This window comes from Protopterus annectens, chromosome 7.part0 (assembly GCF_019279795.1).
Source record: "Protopterus annectens isolate FY-2018-M chromosome 7.part0, PAN1.0, whole genome shotgun sequence".
Classification (NCBI taxonomy): domain Eukaryota; kingdom Metazoa; phylum Chordata; order Ceratodontiformes; family Protopteridae; genus Protopterus; species Protopterus annectens.
Genome location: NC_056739.1, coordinates 1,187,179,847 through 1,187,200,038, shown reverse-complemented (window position 1 = coordinate 1,187,200,038; position 20,192 = coordinate 1,187,179,847). Strand labels below are relative to the sequence as shown.

The 20,192-nt window shown below is 44.2% G+C and overlaps 1 protein-coding gene across 2 annotated transcripts in view; it reads right to left on the bottom strand.

Moving 5' to 3' along the window:
* The window catches only part of IDH3A (isocitrate dehydrogenase (NAD(+)) 3 catalytic subunit alpha), a 637,839-nt gene that overhangs the window by 153,640 nt on the left and 464,007 nt on the right, over positions 1-20,192 (bottom strand). For both annotated transcript variants that reach the window (XM_044077799.1, XM_044077800.1), the window contains exon 9: positions 11,319-11,403. In XM_044077799.1, coding sequence (XP_043933734.1) covers positions 11,319-11,403 — 85 coding nt within the window. The remainder of the gene's footprint in view (positions 1-11,318; positions 11,404-20,192) is intronic.

Below are 20,192 nucleotides of genomic sequence, written 5' to 3'. Positions count from 1 at the left end.
TTCTGAACTTCGCAACTAGCCAAGGCAACGGTGCCTACAACTATTGATTCTATGCTTTACTCACTGGCAAAAGATGAGCAGAGATTGAACTAATTTTTCTGAAGATGGCATTCTCCTGTTAGGCCATTAGGCTAAACTATTTACCACATTTAGTTCTTACATAACGCCCACTTTTGGCCTAAAGAGAAAAAGTATACAAGAGATAATCCACCTCAACACTAACAGCTTTAATGTGACTACTAAATATGATAGTCAATTAGCACTCCATCTTGTATTTGGAAAGCATTTACATTTGGTAGTCAATAAAATGTGGCTTGTTGACAGTATGTCCACCACTCATCCACTTCTAAACAGCACTGTGTATAACATAGGGGAAAAGTTGTAGAAAGAAAAAGAGGTCTCAGTTTCTGCAAGTAACCATTTTTAGTTCAGTCCTCCCTTTGACAAGGATAGCGTAGAAGGCTCTACACATTCAGGATCAGTTTAATAACAAAACCTTAAACAATGCAGGTTGTTAAACTCCAATGTGAATAACAATGAACAAAAGCCAATTTCAAAATGTTTTGTGACTTAACATTGAAAAGAACAGTGACATTCTGGAGATTTTACCTAGAGTTCCATATACTTTATGATACAAAAGTACGAATTACATTTCTTAGACTCTAAAATAATCTTGAAAGAATTACCTACACTCTAATTAGTTACTTCAACACACTGCAGCCAAATAGCTCTTAACACTTGTAGAAAAAAAATAAATAAATAAGTTATGTATTTACCACAATGTTCCATATGAATTGTTCATCTCGCCTTAATTCTTACAAATGGGTTGCCGATCCCTCGGCTCCGAGTCGGCCGCTTTCACAAGCTCGAGGTTTTCGAGTAGCTCGAGGCAAAGTCCCTATCCCATGATGCTCTATGCCTCGCTTCAGATTTGGTTTGCTGATCCCAACATGTACAATATAAGAAACATCTGAACATTACTCCAGCCGGTGTAAGAAATAGTATAACAAGACCCACCAGACCACAAAAACTCTTACTCGTTCTTCGAGAAGCCTGGAGGGGGAAGGCGGTGGGAATGCAAGAATGAAGGCGAGATGAACAACTCACATGGAACGTTATGGTAAATGCATAACTTCTTTATGTGAAGTTGTTCAATCTCGCCATTCATTCTTACAAATGGTTAGCGTCCCAGGCACCATTCATCCTGGGTGGCTCACGGGAGTATATTCCGGAGGACAGTGGAACCAAAGGAAGCCCTGTCCCTGGAGGCCTTATCTACACTGTAATGCGTAATGAAGGTATGTGGCTTAGACCAAGTGGCAGTTGCACATATTGTGTCCAACGGCAGTCTAGCCATATAAACTGAAGAAGTAGAAACAGCCCTAGTGGAATGAGTTTTCATGCTATGGTCTTAACGGTTAGTTCACAGAAGAATATTTAAATTTTATGCAATCAGTCAACCATTTGGAAAGAGTAACTTTGGACACAGGTAGCCCCATTTCTTGGTATCAGCATGAGAGACAAAAAGTTATTCTGATTTTCTAAATTCTTTTGTTCTATCCAAATAAAATCTGAGTTGTCTGTGAACGTCAAGTTTATGCAACATATACTCCAACTTGTTGGAATGGTTATTGAAGAAGGTAGGGAGTTCAATAGTCTGCTTTAGAGTTGCCTCTGAACAATCCTTTGGAAGGAAGGAAGGGTTAGTCCTGAGCGACACTCTGTCAGGGTGAAAAACCAAATATGGGGGTTTAATTGATAAGGTCTGAAGTTTGGACACTCTACAAGCTGATGTAATGGCCACCAAGGAGATGATTTTCCAAGACAGGAATTTTAGTTGGCATGAGGATGCAGGCTCAAATGGAGGAAGAATAATCTTAGATAGAACACAATTTAGATTCCAGGGAGTGAACGATTGTCTAACTGGTGGTCTAAGATGCATGGTTCCTTTTAAGAAGGCTCTACATAACTTGGGAGACATAAGATTAGAACCTTCCGAAGTGAAAATCTGAAATTGCAGCTAAATGAACACGTATGGTAGCAGCCGCAGCACCTTCATTGAAAAGCTTAGTCAAAAACTCTAAAATGCTAGCATCTGGGGTGACGTACGGGTCAATATCATTTTGAGAAGCCCAGAAAGCAAACCACTTCCATTTGCTGGCATATAACTTTCTGGTTGACGCTTTATGTGAGGATACAAGGATATGCTGCATCTCCAAGGAAAGATTGTGGGACCTGGCTATGTTGGAAATCGGAGCAGCCAAGCTGTCAATCTGAGGGAATGAAGTGAAGGATGAAGAGCCGCTGACGAATGTGTCAGTAGATCTGGAACTGTGTCCAGAATCCAAGGTTCTTCTAGTTGGTAGAGTCGAAGGAAGGAAAACCAAATCTGCCGAGGCCAATATGGGGCTATCAGAATTACAGTCCTCCCCAGGGCTTTTGCTTTCTGCAAAAATTTCGGAATCGGGGAATTGGTGGAAATGCATATAGCAATCCCAGGGGCCAAGCGTGTACGAGAGACTCCCCTGGGTTTTCCCCTGGTGAGGGATTCATGAAAAGTAGCTTCTGCATTTGGCATTCATGGTGGATGCAAACAGGTCACAGCAAGGCTGGCCCCATCTGCAGAAAATCATCTCCGTTACGTACTCTTTGAGGGACCACTCGTGGGGCATCACATTGGATTTCCTCAGGATGTGCATCGCTATCAGAAAGCGCCCGGTGGATACAGCCCACTGACAGACTCTTAGGGCCTCTCGACATAGGGGATAAGACTTAGTTCCCCCTTGTTGTTTATATACCAGACTAATGACATATTGTCGGTCTGAATTGCAATCGTTCCCAGAGGAAGAGAGTCTTGGAAGCACTGCAACGCCAAAAGTACTGCTCTCATCTCCAGGACATTGATGTGCAATTGTGACTCTGTCTCTGACCAGGTGTCTTGGGCTTTTCTTCCCTGAAAAAGCCCCCCCCCCCACCCTATCAGAAAAGCATCCATGGTCACCGTGGCTGATGGTGGGGGGAGAACAAATGGACGACCTACTGTTACATGATGGCTGGTCAATCACCATTGAAGATCCTTTCTGCATGAATCTGTAATCATTATTAAGAATGACATCGGAAGTTGTTGGTAAGACCACTGGGTGAAGAGTAACCACTGAAGTATTCTCATGTGCATATGCCCTAGAGGAACTGTTATTAGAGTTGCTGCCATAGTGCCTAGTAGTTTCAACACTTGACAGGCTGGTACTTTTTTGATTGTCAGAATGTCTGATACCTGTTGTCAAAGAGTGACTATTCTTTCCAGTGGCAATTTTACCATGGTGGTGGTGGTGTCTAAGTCTGCTCCGATAAAGGAAATACGCTGCAATAGTGACAATGCAGACTTGTCAAAATTTATAGTTATTCCTAACTGAGAACACAGATTTGAGTGTGATCCCTGGATTGAACTAGTTGAGGCCTGGAGGTGGCGGTGAGGAGCCAGTCGTGCAGGTATGGAAACACTCGGAATTCTAGATGCCTCAGGTGAGCCATAACAACTGCCATGCATTTGGTAAACACTCTGGGGGCTGTTGTGAGACAAAAGGGCAGTGTTCGGAACTGATAGTGACTGGCTCCCAGCCGGAAACGCAGGTGATCTCTGGATAGTCTGGCCATTTTGATATGAGACTACGCATCCTTGAGATCTAGAGAGCACATCCAATCGCCTGTGCCTAGAAACGGAACAATCAACTGAAGCGTGACCATCCGGAACTTCTTCTTTACAAAAGTGTTGAGTCTGCTGAGGTCCAAGTTGGGCCTCCAGTCCCCTGTTTTCTTTGGAACTAAAGAATCTGGAGTAGGTTCCGGATCCTAGTTGGTCTGCTGGGACTGGCTGGATGACTCTTTTCCCGCAGCCTTTGAATCTCTATGGCTGCTTGATCCCTGAGACTGGGTGGAACGTCTGGGATTTTCTTTCGTACAGGGGGAGGTTCTGAGAACAGAATGACATGTCCTCTGGCAATAATGCTTTGTACCCAAGAATATTTTGCAATTTCTAGCCAGGTGTCTGGATACAAAGACAAGTGACCCCTGACTGCCTCCAGAGTAGGACAGTCAGGCCTCCTTTCAGGAGCGCTGGTAGGGCTTGCCAAAGAACTGATCCCTGTAGCCCTGGTTTTGCAGACCCCCTCTGCTGCCTGGATGGCGTCTTCCATTATTACCCCCTCTTCTGCCCCTGGAGGGGGGTTCACTACATGTGAGTGCCACTTTGGCCCTCTTCAAAAGGCACCTTGACAATTGGATGGGAGAAAGGAAATTCACCCCGGGGATCACGGCATGTGAGTGCCTCTTTGGCCCTCTTCAAAAGGCACCTTGAAGATTGGATGGGAGAAAGGAAATTCACCCCGGGGATCACGTCAGTTGCCCTGCTAGACAGGGGTCCAGGAAGTAAATAGTGTAGGAAGAAATAGCCAGGGAATTGTTATGGCTAGGCTTGTATAGGCCCTAGGACTGATAGCCTAGTACCAACCTATGAGCCTATATTCTGAAAGTCTCCTTGAGACTTGCGGAACCACATTTTTCCTTCCTTTTTCCCTTTGGGGTAAGGTCTAGTAGGGGTGGAAAAACGGACTCCTACGACAGATAGAGTCTTTCCATCTTGTTCACACCTAGTGAGGGTTTCCTTGACTTTAGGCCCAAAAAGGGACGAGCCATCAAATGGGGTATTAACGAAGGAAGACTTGAAGGCTTCCGCAAAGGAGCATAAGCACATCCGGGAATGTCTCTTAAGAGCTATTGCTGAACCCGCTGCCAGGCTCATACCATCGGCTGCATAAGAAATGAGCCGCATGGACGAGTTAACTATGGAATTAAGGGTATTGAGCTGGGATGTCACCTCATCAGGAATGCCTTCAGCTAATACTCTGTAGAGTATCTCCAAGCTCTTTAAGGAGATCTCTTTGAAGTCAGGTAAAATGTGTCAAATAGTTGAGCGATCGCATAGCAAAAGTCGCTGAAATAAAAATGCGTTTCCCATACCTGTCCATAATCCTGGAATCTCTATCAGGAGGATGGACAGTAGAAGAGGTTTCCGACATCTTTCTTGGTGGCAGCTGCCATGGCATCAACCAGCACTCCCTTGGTAAGAAACGTATTGTTCTGTGGCGATGTAATAAACTTGTTGGGCCTCCGAGGGACAGGTTACACAGTATCAGGAGACTCCCACGCCCTTCGAGCAACCAACTCCATTAGTTCATTGAAGGGTGGAGTCACCCAGGAGGTGGAGGGTTGAGACCCAAAGCCCTTCAGAAGCACCGACTCATCATCAGCAGGACCAACAGACTGCCAGTCACCCCTCTGTCTCAGGATTTCAAGGATATCAGCAAAGGAAATATCCTCTGAGGGGGACTGTGGGGGCCCTTCTGACTCCTCTAAGTCAGTGTCTGACATGACAGACTCCTGTGGGGAGTCTAAATGCCTCCTCTTGCAAAGCTTCTTCCTGGGAACATCATCAGTGGGAGCTTCTGGCGAGGTCTCAGTAGAACATGGGTCACCCAATGGGGCTACCTGTGGCTCTGGGTCTAGACGCTTTACAGGGACCTGTGATGCAGAGATAGAAAGCAGCACTTTTGTGGATGAGGAGGAAGGCCCTGATGAAGTGGGTGCCTTAGAAGACATAACTCTTCTCATGGCATCGAAGGCTCCACTGCTCCGACGCGAGGAAGTAGCCGGTTCCAAAGAAGAGGGCATCCTCCCCGGCACAGAAACAGTGGGCTATGACCCAGAGGAAGGAGCCGAGCTCATCCGTGCTGAAGCTTCGAGAGGAAGAGTCGGAACCAACCCCTCGGTTTGACTCTCCCCTCCGTAGCCGACCAGAGTGTGTCAGCTCCCAGACTCCTTGAATGGCACCAAAGTAGTCTGAGTCGACGGAGCCAGTGGCACGAACAGGCCTCGGCTCCGAGGGTTCCACAATCATCGGTTTTACCTCCCCCAGCTTCGAAGGCCCTGCTCAGCTTGGAGGAGTAGACACAGTAGGTAAGGCAGTCTTCGGCTCCGAAATCAGTTGGGCCAGAGCCGACAACAATTTGGCTAGTGCTGGATTCTGGAGAAGCATGCCACCACTTGATCCACATTCACATCGGACAGGCTTCTCGAAGAACGAGTCAAAGGGATCGACAAAGCCACAACTGCAAAATAGGTGATTTCAAAGTTTCGAGGACCGGCTCTGAAAAGCAAGCTCGGCGCTCGGTTGTGAGGGCTGTGGAACCGGCAACCGCACCTTCTCAGCAAGTCTTCGGCTCCAAAGAAGCTTTCGAAGATTTGGAAGTCTGGTCAGCCTTGTCAAGCAATTCCTGAAATTCAGGTTTTAACAAACCCCCCTGTCCACTAGTTTTCTCCTACACTCTAACAAGACCCTGCTACTGAAGGAGTGACAAATGGAGCAATCCTCCTGAAGATGGACTGCCCCCAGACAGTACACACAACTTACATGAAGATCAGTAATGGACATTTTTTGTCTGCACTTAAGGCATTTCTTGAACCCTGACTTTTGCCTCCCTTTTTCTTTCTGATCAGCCATTATGAAAAACCACTACAAAGAAATGTATATGTAACTGTAAACTGCATAGACAACAAACAGCACACTCTTAACATAAACAATATCTAAGCAGTTAAGGTAATTAGCTAGGAAAAATAGCTAAAGAGTTCAAACAGCTATAATAGCAAAATTCTAAGAATCAACACTCTTAACGGGATAATATATAAGCAGTAAAATGTCTAGCTTTTCAAACAGCTGTAACAGGATAGGGTAAACTAAAACGTGGTCAATGAAAGGCCTAACAGCAGCCGCTCTATAACAAAGAATGTTAGTCATAAAAGGACTAAAACAGTGCCTAAAGAAATTAAGCTAAGGCTAAATAGCCAAGAAACACACGGTTGACAAATAGCTAAATATCGAAGATAAATCGGAAAAAAATCAAATACTGGCCCGAGCTCCACTCTTGACCTCCGATCTGTTCCAACGGCAAACTAGATTTGGGGTGAGGCAGAGAGCATCATGGGATAGGGACTTGGCTTCGAGCTACTCGAAAACCTTGAGCTTGTGAAGGCAGCCGACTCGAACCTGAGGGATCGGCTTTGAACCCATTTGTAAGAATGAATGGCGAGATTGAACAACTTCACGTTACTACTTTACTTTATCCAAATGGACTATAAGCATTTTTGACTTAATGAAGCCAGTTCACTCAGCTTTGATGCAATAAAAATTCTGGAATTTTTAGGTTAGGGAATTGCAATGTCATTAAACATGTCAGGTTGCTGATAGCTGGTGGTACAAGAAAGAAAACATTTATATACATAAATTCTCTGACTACTTATGTAGCATCTTAAATAACATCATAAAACACCATATCTCACAAAATAACTAAATATACATAATGGAAGACCAACAAGGGTTCTCTTTGATATAACACTGAATTAACTAGGATGTATAATAGAAGGAAAATACACTGTTCTACTTAAAAGCATTTCTCAAACTATTAAGTGACGTTTCCTATATCTCAAAAACTACCAGCATCATGGCACAGGGGAATAAAACCTCGGACTGAACCTATGAACCTATGGGATAGAGTACTAAGCTGGAGATGCCACCCAGCGAGAGTGGAGTGAGTAGATGATGTCTGCTCATCCTTGGGGGGAGTGATGGCAGTCTAACTCATTCCATCTAGCAAGGGGAAGAAATGTCTAAAATGTCTGTACCTACCACTCTGTATTTTCAGTAGTTACAGTGAGCATTATCAATGCCAGGCTGCAACAGATTGGGGTTATGCTACCATAGTAATGCTTCTCAGGGACAGAAAGGGTGTGCTTTGCAGTTCTTCAACTTAAGGGCAATTACGGTTTTCCATTAGAGAGTTCAGGCCCTGGTCTGGGGAGATAAACCTGGGAAAGGGCTTTTGAGACAAGGTCTTGCCCGACTCCATTTAAGAAATCTGAGCCTTTTACATCAAAGTGTTCTGAAGGGAAGTATATTACAAGGTACCACAAAGCATTTGTGGAAGTCTGGATGGAAGCCCCTGCCACTGATATCTGAGAAGCTGGTGTCCTGGCTGAATGAATGGGTTCAAGAGTCACGGGGGTAAGTTACTGACTGATCATCAGCAACCCACTTTTCCCCATTTTCTACATGGGGTTAAGGTGTCATGTCAACTGTCGCTATTTCTTTCTATTCAATACCACTCTACTACCTTCTTTGATACTCATGCCTGACTGTCACAGGTCTTTTCTCACACAATAATCCACCTCTTTTGTTGGATGCCCTTGTTTTCTCTTGCCTTCTTTCTGCATGTCCCAATTTTACCAGATTGTCTTTTGCTTTTATGTATATGTGCTGGATGCACAGTTACCTGTTCTCTTTGACCTTTCCTGCAACTGGAGCTATTCTGGATTCTGTTTGTTTTGTTCTTATCACTTTGTCTCACAGTGTGCATCCTACCACCCATCTGAGGCACCTCATCTCCATCACCTCTAGCTTCCTCAATTGCTCTGCCTTTACTGCCCATTTTTCTGTACCATACAAGAGTACTAGCTGCACCATGGTTTTGTGCACCTTACTTTTCAAATTCTTTGGCATTTTTCTGTCATGCTCTACCCCGAAACTCTGTGCCTAATAGCTGCAACCCCTCTAACTCTAGCTCTGACCTCCTCATTCATACTTCCCTTACCCACAACCATCCCTCCCAGATACCTGAAGCTGTTAACCAGTTTCACTATCTTCCTTCTATTGCAAATCTCTGCTTCTTCTGATTTCCCCTATTTGATGCCATTACCGCTGCCTTATCTGTAATCCATTTCATCCCACATGTCTTCAGTTTTGCATTTTACTCCCCTATCCTTTGCTGAAATTCATGCTCAGAGTCTGCCTGTAATGCCACATCATCTGTATACAGCAACTTTGTTGATCTGTCCCCTCCGACCTGTTTGCTAATGTAGTCCATCACCAGTATGAACAACAATGGGCTCAGAGCTGAACCTTGATGGACAACATCTCCCACTGGGAACCCCTCTGTGAGAATGAACACGGTTCATACTTAAGTCATCCGGTCCTTATACAAAGCTTGCACTAATTCTACTAATGTTTCTGGAACTTCAAACCACTTCAGGACTGCCCAAACCAGCTTTCTTGGGACCTTGTGATATGCTTTCTTCAAGGACTGGAATACCCAGTTGGACCCCTTCTCATCTCTAGCTTATTCTCAAGTATGTTTCACTGCAAATATTGGGTCAGTTGTGCGGCATCCTGATCTGAATCTAAACTGCTCATCTGCCATCTTACTTTCAACTGCTCTGCACATTCATTTGTCACACTCTCCAGAGCTTTTATGCAGTGTGACAGGAATGTGATACCTCTGTACTGCCCAAAGTTGTGAATGTCCCCTTTGTTTCATAACAATGGCACCAATATGCTTATTATCCAGTCATCTGGGATGTGCCTTTCTCGCCATACTGCTATGAGTACCCTCAGGTGTCATTTCTCTCTTGTCTCGCCCAACATCTTTATCATATCTGCTGTGACCTCATCTGGGCCTGCTACTTTCCCTGACTTCATTTTCCTTTCTGCTTCTTCTATGGTGGGCTCCTCCTCTTCTTTCATCATAGGCTGTATCTGGGGCAGTACGGCATCTGTGGGTTTTTCTTCATTCAGAAGTTGCTGGAAGTACTCCTTCTGTCTGCCTTTGATGTCCTGTGGACTAGTGAGCAGGTTGTTGCTGGCATCCCTTATGAAGGGTTATTGAGTATCTTCTTTATCTTTCTGTCTTTGCCTTGCAATCTGATAGTTTATTTGTACCATCTATGGAGTCACTTTCCAGAAGGTGGTAAAGTGCTTCTGATGCCTTGTTCTTTGCTATTGCAGCTCCTCTCTTAGCCTCTTTGTTAGCCAACCGATACCCCTTTCCTAATCACGTCCATCTTTTCTGTCTGCCACTTTTTCCTGCACTCCTCCATTCTTTTGATGTCTACATTCCACCATCAGCTTTGCTTATGTACCTTATTTCCATACCTGGCCTTGCCACATATCAGTTCTGTAGTCTTAGTCTGAGGGGGCTGACAGGCAAGAAAAGAAAAACAAAACACACAAAAAAATCTCAAAAGTTACCTATTCACTCCATCCTTAGGGCTAAAAAGGATATTTAAAACCTCCCTCATTACTAAAGCTTCTGATAAGGCCTTTTTCAGCTACATAAGAAATGAATTTAACTGGTATATACTACTGGAAAATGGAATTCTCAACAATAAGAAGGGCAAGTTGGCTAGGACTTTTAATATCAACTCCTCATAAAAGCATCATGTACATACACTGCATCAGACAGGAAGATCTGACAAAGGGCGTTAAAACGATAGTAACAACAGAATCAGACAAAATGTGATAAGTTCTAACATCCAAACTCCATAGCTACATCTTTGATATTACTGTTCCCTAGACTAAAAGAGAGTATTTTTTCAAGAACGGAAGTCATCAGACACGGTCTAGCTGTCCAGATGTGTGGGAAGTGTGTCTGAATGTCTTGTGCAGTGGTGAAGCCTGCCCCACCCATCCATACTCATTTGTGCTAAACCTAACATTCTCCCTGCCCTGGTTTCTAATCCCATCCCCAATCCTGCACCTTATCTTCCAAAAAACCCTTTTCTAATAGTACCACTATTCAGACAACTTATGTCTGATGGTACTGTCAGGTTCTGGGGAATGTTTGTAGTTAAACTGATCACTAAAATAGATTGGCTGTCTTTCTTTTGCTAGGAATTTAATGTGAGTGTGGGTGGTTTGTGTTTTTGTCAGTATTGTTAGTTCTGGAATACTGTTGTTAGGTTAGCCGGTGTTGAATTCATTTATTTATTTTTTTAAGATTTTGCTGATCAGCATTTTTTGCATCAGGATGAGTGACTATATTTATATACATACATACATACATCTATACGTATGTAGACACACACACATATATATATATATATATATATATATATATATATATATATATACATACATACACACACAAAACCGTGTACATATATACATATTTATATACCCATATGCACAAAATTTACTCAAAGATAAGTGGACCCAAGAAATTTATGGATAACCACATATCCTCTAGCCTGAAAAAAAAGTATAGTAGTCATTGCTTAGACATGTGCATCCTATACGTAAATAATTATTCACTCTTCCATTTAAAACAAAAAGAACATGACTGTTGCACTTACTTTCAAGTAGCCAGTGTGATAAGCTAATTAAAATATGCAAAGCAAACACATATAAACCACATTAGACATAGTTTGTCTATTACCGATTCAAAGATAGCAACTCCATTAGCTCCGATATTCCCACTAGGTGTCACACCTAGTCCTCCGATCAATCCTGCACACAAGTCACTAAAGAGAGAAATAGTATTATTAGCGAGGTCTGCTACGAGCACATAAGCAACATATTAAACAGAATAAAATGAAATTTGCTACAGACACCAACTGATGTTTCAAAGTATATGCTTGCTTAGTAGTTATCCAAACAAATATTCTGTCTGTACTTGAAATCGCCTGAACTGTATTACATCTGCCACTGAAAGCACAGCATGAAAAATTGATCTACACTGTTGTACATCAAAGCCATATGTAAAACAGAGCAATTACGTGTGCCTACCTAAAATTGACAGTATTCTACAACTGCAGCAGCAAGGCATTAAAGTCATTCCGAAATCTTGCTTGGTTAAAACTCCAATGAAAAACAAATCTGACATCTTGTACAGAGAATTACAGTGATACTTTTCTCCCCTCCCTAACCAAACTTATGCTCATCATGAAAAGGCAAGATGGATAGAATAGGGACAAAAAGATACATGTAGAAATGGAAGTGAAAGATATAGAAAAGGAACTTGTGGACAGTCATGAAAATATGGTCTAGGAGCAGAACAGACAATATCACCAGATGCTAAATGTGTTGACAGAAGTGCTTGGTGATCTAATGAAACATTGCAATCAGGCTCTTCTTTACAGAATGAGATAGAGAGAGAAAGTACAGTTGTGTAAAATCTTACCGTAATGGTAGATGTCCTCCTTTTCACTATTGCAGTATTCATTACAATAGGGATCCTCTGCCAAGGATGGTCCGACATCTGGCCAGTAGAGGAATAAGCCAACCCAGCATTGAGAAATTCACAAAGATAAGAGAGAACAAAAGGAACATCCACAGAAAGTGGATCCAGGTTACGAGAAAGACACCAAACGGAAAAAGTCTTCTATTTGGATAAGTAGGATTGCCTTGTATTGCATGTCCAGGCCTCTTGCAGGACCCTAAGCACATCCTCTCTGTGGAATCAAAATCCTAAAACCCACAGTGTCAAGTTAATGAGTGGGCAGGTGGAGATGGATGAGAGACCCCTTGTCCTGTGCGAGTAAGACCAGCCTGTGAGGTAAATTGTGATGACTGCCCCTGGCTAATTGCAGAAGATGAGGGAACCAATGCTGTCTTGGCCAAAAGGGAGTCACCAACAAGATTTTGGGAGCATCCTGTGAATTTGGGACAGCACTTTTGGAAGAGAGAAAGGGGAGGGAAAACATAAAGAAATATCCCCTTCCAAAAAACATAGGGGGTCCACCTTCCAAACCAGAGGACCAGAGACTGTGGCACAAAAAAAAAAAAAAAAAAAAAAGAGGATGTTGTCTGTTTAGAGGAGAGGCAAAAAGATCAAATTGAGGAGTACCCACTGGTGGACAATGTCCAGAAGCACATCACTGTGAAGCATCCATTTATGGGATCGAATTAAGGACCTGCTCAGAGTGTCTTCCGCAACATTTTGACCTGATGGAATGTAAACAGCTGAAGAGTCACTTGATACTGAATAGCAAGTTCCCACACCAGGAGTGCCAACCAGCAAAGAAGGTAAGATCTTGTACCTCCTTCATTTGTTTACATACCACATCACTGTGGTATTGTCTGTAAACACCTCGAGATGTCCCAGGGAGAAGAGAGGATGAAAAGCCAGAAGAGCCAGCAGAAGTGCTCTCATCTGTTTAACACGGATGTGCTCTTTCTGTAGATGAGGTGACCACACCCCCCTGCACATTTAGGGAGCCAAAAACTGCTCCTCATCCCACATCTGAAGCGTCTGTGAAGAGCTCCTGAAAGGGGAGAGAGGAATGAAAAGGGAGCCCCGGATTTACAGACAACTGCTGAATCCACCACTGAAGTTCCTTCTTGAGACAAGGAAGAGGAGGAACTACAAACTCTAGCAGATCCGCATGTTGCAGCCAAACTGACTTCAGAAACCACTGAAACTTTCTCATGTGGAGTACGGCCAGAGGAGCATAGGAATGGTGGAAACCATGAATCTCAGAGCTCTCAGAAACTTCCTGGCTATTAGAGGCCAGAGGAAAATATAATGAAAGAAACGAGTCTTAAGGCCTTGGAGGAAGCAGGGATGCCAGCATATGCACAGTCTGGATCCTGCACCCCAGAAAAACATGGTCTTGAGAAACAGAAAAGACTTTTTGACATTTATTGTGAACCCCAGGCTTTGCAGAAGGGAAATGGGAAAACAAAGATTTTGTAACAGGATTTCTGGAAATGACATCTGAAGCAGGAGGTCATCCAAGTAAGGAAAGATTTAGATCCCCTGAAGCCTGCAAAAAGCAATCACAGGAACGAGGTATTTGGTGAATACCCTTTGGGCAGTAGAAAGGCAAAAGAGCAAAGCAGAGAACTGAAAATGCCAGGAAGCAAAAGAGAAACATAAAAACGTCCTGAAAAGGGGATGGATTGGGATATGGAGATAAGCATTCTTGAGATCCAAAGACACCATATAAGCCTGAGGAAGCAAAAGAGGAAACAAAGTTGAAGGGACATTTGAAAGGACACCTTCAGAAAAGTGTTTAAATGAGACAAGTCTAGAATTAGTCTCCAATTACCCTCTTTCCTGGGTACTAGAAACATCCTGGAGTAAAACCCCCTCCCTCTTTGGGACACAGGCACCTCTTTAATTGTACCCAGAGTCAAAAAGTCCCACAGGACCTCTGGAAAGAAGGATAGTTACTCTTGAGGAAGCTGCCGAATACCCATAAAAGGGAGAAGGGATTTCCAAACTATGAAATTCCTCTGGCAGATAATGGACAGAATCTAGGAATCCTGAGTAATCTGTATCTAAACAGAAGAGAGAGAGACAGAGAGGCAACGGGAAAGAGGAAAGTGGCTGGGAAGAATAGAATAGTCAGACAGCACCTGGTTTATCAGGAAAAGAAGACTTCGGAGGCATAGAAGTCTGAGTAGCCTTCGCAGGAGGAGCTCGCTTGCCACCATTTTTACCCTTACAAGGAGGGTGAGATTGCCTGCAAACAAAGGCTGGCTTATTGGGGTATGTTTCTCCTGTGCCTAAATTTCAGAGAAACAAACACGTTTAAGTTCATGCAAAGCCTTACCCTTATCCTGAAGGGACTAACAAATCAACAGCAGTGTCGCCAAACAAATGTTTATTATCTAGAGGGGCACCCATCAACTTAGGCTTAATATCAGGCAAAGGTTGAAGCCGAAGCCAAGAATACCCCCTCATCAGTGACCCAAAAGCAGCAGCCCTAAAAGAAGCATCTGCTGCATCATAACTACACTTTACGGAATGGTGAGCCAGCTGGGAGAAGGCCCTAGCAGGGAAAGGGCAGAAGTTTTACCCTCATAGTCTGGAAGATCAGAAATAACTTGACAGGCCTGGGATAGGACAGCCAACAAATACCTGGACATCTGGGTCTGATAGTTAACAGCCCTAAAAGCCAGGGCAGCAGATGTATAAACCTTCTTGCCTAGTCTTTCCATGGACCTGTTATCTTTATCTGCAGGGAGTAACTTTGGAGAAGGAAGTTAACTGAGAGGGCTTGTCAGAAGTTACAGACACCACCGAGGGGACAGCAGAAGGACACTTCTACAAACATTTACAGTCCTCGGGCACCCTACAGAATTCTATTAGGTTTCTTGGGAGCAAGGGTCTGAGAGTCTAGAGTCTTAGAAGCATTGGAAAATGCATCCAACAAGGCTGGCAGAACAGGAACAGCTGAAGGCCTGGGGAATCCATCTGCAACAACTCATAATACCTTTTTTTGTACCTCAGACACCTTAGCACAATCCCATTTAAAGAACTCAATCATCCTAGAGATCTTGTCCCGAAAAGAAATCTCTTCAAAGGGAGTATCAGAACTGGTAGATTACTCTTCCTCTGCTTCATAATCCAAAGGAGGAGGACTATGAAAAAAGTAAGTAAGGGATTCCTCATCAGAATCCAGCTCCTCCTCAGAGGAATTCTATTCCCTGGGTCATTTTAGGGGAGTAGAGGGGTCAAGAGGGGGCTGGAACAGAAACTTCCTGAGGAAGTTTCAATGCCACCAAAGCACGAAACAAGCCCTGAGTGAAGGACTGCCATTCACTCTGTAGATCCTTAGGAGTAGGAACAACAAACTTAAGTCTTTTACTTTTTCTTCATTGGAACGTACGCCTTATAAAATTTGGAAGCAACTGACCTAGGACGGCATTCAGTGATAGCAGTAGGGACTTCTTCAATATTTCAGGAACTCCCCTAGGCCCCTCACAGATAATCAGCCCTGGCTCTCCCTGAACGTCCAAAGTAGACGCCTGCAAAACCTCCTTGGACATGCTTAAAGTCAGATCCCCGTTGGCCTCCAACCCGGTCACAGCAGAGGAATCCGAACCTCTGGGTATTCACTCTCTTCAGGACAGACATCCAGCAGAGGATGAACAGCATCTAGGTTTATTGGCCTTCTTCGTCACTGATGACTGTTCCTCAGAGTAGGAAGGTTCCTCCACTGCATCCTTTGCAAGAAGCTTAAGACGCTGGTTTTCATGACAAAGCACCAAAGAAGAGAGTCTACTACAAAGGATTTTAGGTACAAAAGCCGGACAGATGGAACAGGACGTATAGTCATGTGGGGCGCAAAGGCAAAACAGACAGTGTTTGTGCAGTCTTTATGGAGAATCTGTCTCCCACACTGGCATTTATCCTTCCTGGATATCATGAAACCCCACAAACAATAATAAAAGAAAGATAAGTAAAAAAGAGAACCCAAACACAGCACTTATCTGCAATGGTTTGGTGAACCAGCAATGGAACGAACGTTCAGACAATCAAGAGATGCCGCTCAGACTGGCGCCAAAGTTGTTCAAAGCATGGTACATCCGGACATCACCTTTATGCCATACGTTATATACGAGGAGCATGTGTGAGATGTACAGCATTACCTTAAAGCAACCTAAAGGCTTTGGTGTACTGGCCAGATGTCGGGCCGCCCTTGGCAGGTGATCCCTATTGTAATGAATACTGCAACGTGAAATGGAAGGACATCAGTGGCATCAGGGGACTGCAGGATGTTGATCACACATCCACAAGACTGTGTCCAAGAAATGGTACACATTTAAATGACTAGCAGTGCCATGTCAACTGTTAAAATGCAAACAATGAAGTTGTTGACCATATTCTGACTGCCTGGCACTCAGTAATCAGTATAAAGGTGCATTTTTGTGTCTTTCTTTCAGACAAGCAATTACCCCAAGCAGTATGCAACCTGGAGTTGATAATATTAAAGAAATGGGTGGGTGGGTGGGGGGACTCCCCAAAATACCTTCTATTATACATTAACACGCTTCTTCATTCTTCAAACATACATTTAGGTGACCTAGATTACTTTTTTGGTCTGTTCTTTCACATAACTTCACCTGCTGGATGGAGTACTGTCTGTTCCTGTCAACTTGTAGAATGTCTTAGCTTGCTGTTAGAGGATCATAAAAGATCCCAGGAAAGAAAAAGGCATCTACAAGGCTTGTCAGTCACACTCCTCTCAGTCCTAGAAAAGACACAAGAAGAGATGCATATTGGTGCAGCTTCTGTATATTAATTGTTTTGTGGAGAAGTTGAAAAAAGACTCATGCAACTGGTATCCTGCTAGTCCCACTGTTACGCAAAGGGCAAGTGGCATAAAGGAACCCTGAGAATATGACGGACCTGGCTTCAGCAAGATTTCTGGAACTGTGGCAGACAGTAGGATGATGGAAATTAAATGGGCAAGTGTTTGAGACCAAAATTATGAGAGGGATATGGAAATAAATGAAAGACAAGAAGCACATGGTATAGCTGCCTGTGACAAACAACAGTAACTACTGAGGTGCCAAAGGGTTTACTGCAAGGCCTGTTCGCCTCAGCAAAATTGTGTCATAATTCCACTACATTTCATTGAAATTATATCCCATAAAGCTTCAGATGGAAGAAACCCTCCACTCAAGCTTCATCTTGATGACATGCAAAACTAAACCCATTTTTAGAAGGAAAAGTACAGTTTTGTACATTTACCATAAATGTAGATGTTAGAGTGTTATTCACTGTTGCAGTCATCACACTTGGGTTATCCTGCCAAGAGTAGCTCTCAGTTGGCCCGAATACCAGAGGCTTAATATTTCTGCGTCGGTTGCTGTCGCCACGACTGACGTCAGGTCGTCAGTGGTATAAAATCAGGCGCCATTACATCAGTTTTTCTTGCCCCAAATGTCAGGAGCCCCCAAATAGGGATCTAGGTTATGGTGGAAGAACACCACCAGTAGAAAGTAAATACCAAAAATCCTTGTAGAGAGTGAGGAAGAGAGAGAGTGAGAGAAACAAGGGGGACGGAGGGTGGGAAACCAGGACTGTAACAGTGAATTCACTCGAACATCTACATTTATGGTAAGTGTACACAACTGTACTATGTTCTTCGTGTTTCACTGCTGCAGTCATCACACTTGGGTTGATTCCCAAAGCTGAAGAAGGAAGGAGGCAGTCAAGAAGAGTTGAGGCTGGCTAGTATGCCCTGCAAGACTGTGGTTGCAAAGCCTGCCCTGGATTTGGAAAAGATGGGCAGGTGGTAATGCTTGGTGAAGGTATGAACAGAACTCCATGTTGCAGCCTCCAGGATGCCCCTGGTAGGGACCCCTCTGAGGAAAGCTGCAGAGGTAGAGGTTGCCCTTGTGGAATGAGTCCTGACCCCCTGTGGGGGTGGTTTCCTGTGGTGTTTGTAACAGAAATGGATACAGTGTGCTATCCATTTGGAGATGGTTTGTTTGGATATGGCCTTGCCCTCCGCCCCTGCTGCAAAGCTGACTAGCAACTGGTCAGTTTTCCTAAAGGGCTTAGTCCCATCCAGGTAGAATGTGAGCTGTCTGTGCACATCTACAGAATGCAGGATACTTCCCCCCTTATTTTGAGGCTTAGGGAAAAGGGTGGGGAAATGAATAGATTGGTTGAGAGCCACACTGGACACCACTTTAGGCATGAAGGTTGGGTTAGTCCTGAGGGAGACCCTGTCAGCATGAAAAATTATGAAAGGCTCCACAGCCATGAGTGCTTGTAGCTCTGAAACTCTTCTAGCTGAAGAGATGGCCAGAAGCAAGGCTGTTTTACAAGAGAGGAATTTTAACTCTGCTGAAGCTGCAGGCTCAAAGTGGGGTAGTGTGAGCTTTTCCAACACAAAGTTAAGGTCCCAAGCTAGGGTAGGAGCTCTTAAATTATTGGCACCTCTTTGGAACTGTTTGGGAGGGTGAGAAAAGAGAGGTGGCTCTGTGCTGTAATGAACAGAGGTGGCAGAGGCATGAATTTTAATAGAAGAGAAGGATAGGCCCCCCTGTGAAGTAGGTCTGTAGGTAATCCAAAATGAGAGGTAGGGAGGGCTGTGCTGTAACAGCTCCCTTAGCCTGGATCCAGGTGTAATACCTTTTCCACTTGTCAGTATAGGATTTTCTAGTGCTGTGGTGTCTAGCCTCACGTACAACGTCCAGGACTTGCTTGCTTAGACTGGCAACTGGAGGAGAGGTTAGGGAATAAGCCAAGCTGCCAGGTTCAGGGTCTGCAATCGTGGATGCATGAATTCTCCATTCTGCTGGGTCAGGAGATTTGGGGTCTGAGGTAGGTGCCATGGAGGCAGGGGTGACAGACTGCACAGCAGTGGGTACCAGTGCTGACGTGGCCAGTCTGGGGCAATCAAGATTGCTCCTGGTTTTTCCTCCCTTATTTTGAGTAGTACCCTTGTGAGTAGAGGTAGAGGGGGAAACGCATAGATTGAGAGGTTTACCCATTGGAAGGATAGTGTATCCACTTTCCAGGCCTTGCTGTGAGGTTCCCTGGTGCAGAATTTGCTGAGCTGGTGATTGCTGTGGGAGGCAAATAGGTCCACCTTCGGGGTGCCCCATTTCTGGGTTACAAAGTTGAAGGTGCTAGGGTCTAGCTGCCACTCGTGTGGATCTAGGAGGTTTCTGCTTAAGTTGTCTGCCAGAGAGTTTTGGGAGCCTGGCAGGAATTGTGCTAGCAGGTAAATTTGCATGGCTGAAGCCGTGTACCAAAGGGTCATGGCTAGCCTGCAGAGGGGACAGGAGTGAGTTCCTCCCTGCTTGTTGATGTACCACAGTACTGTGGTGTTGTCTGTTTTGATCAGTAGAGGCCACAGGGATAAGTAAGGGTCTGAAAGCTGTCAGAGCATGCTGAACAGCTAGCATCTCTTTTGGGTTGATCTGCAGATGCATTTGATTTGGGCTCCAGTGGCCCTGAATGCACCTGCCGTCCAGGTGTGCACCCCATGAATAATCTGATGTGTCTGTGGTTAGGGTGTGGGCGGCATGGGGTTGTGAAAAGGGAAGGCTCTTGTGGTTGCATGCTGCTGCCCACCAAAGAAAATCTTCTCTTAGACAAGGTATCATAGGTATGATAATTTCCAGGTCCTGAGAGTGTTGACACCAAAGGCTTTTTAAGTACCACTGAAGTTTCCTCATATGCAGTCTGGCATATGGAATGAGTAGAATGCAGGATGCCATGAACCCTAGAGCTTGCAGGATTTTCCTTGCAGATAACTGGGTTCTCGAGGCTAGTTGAGAGAAGTAGCCAGTCAGACAGGCTTGTTTTTCTGGAATAAGGAATGCCATCTGGGATGCTGTGTCCAGGCTTGCTCCCAGGAATACATTTTTTTTAATGGGACAAGTTTGGATTTCTTTTTGTTTATAGTTTACCCCAGGGAGGTCAGTAGGTCCTTTACAAAGGTCAGGTGCTGTAACAGCTTTTTCTGACTGTCTGCCTGAATCAGGCAGTCATCTAAGTAGGAGTAAATTTGAATATTCCTTTGTCTGCAAAAAGCAATTGGTGGAGCCAGGCATTTTG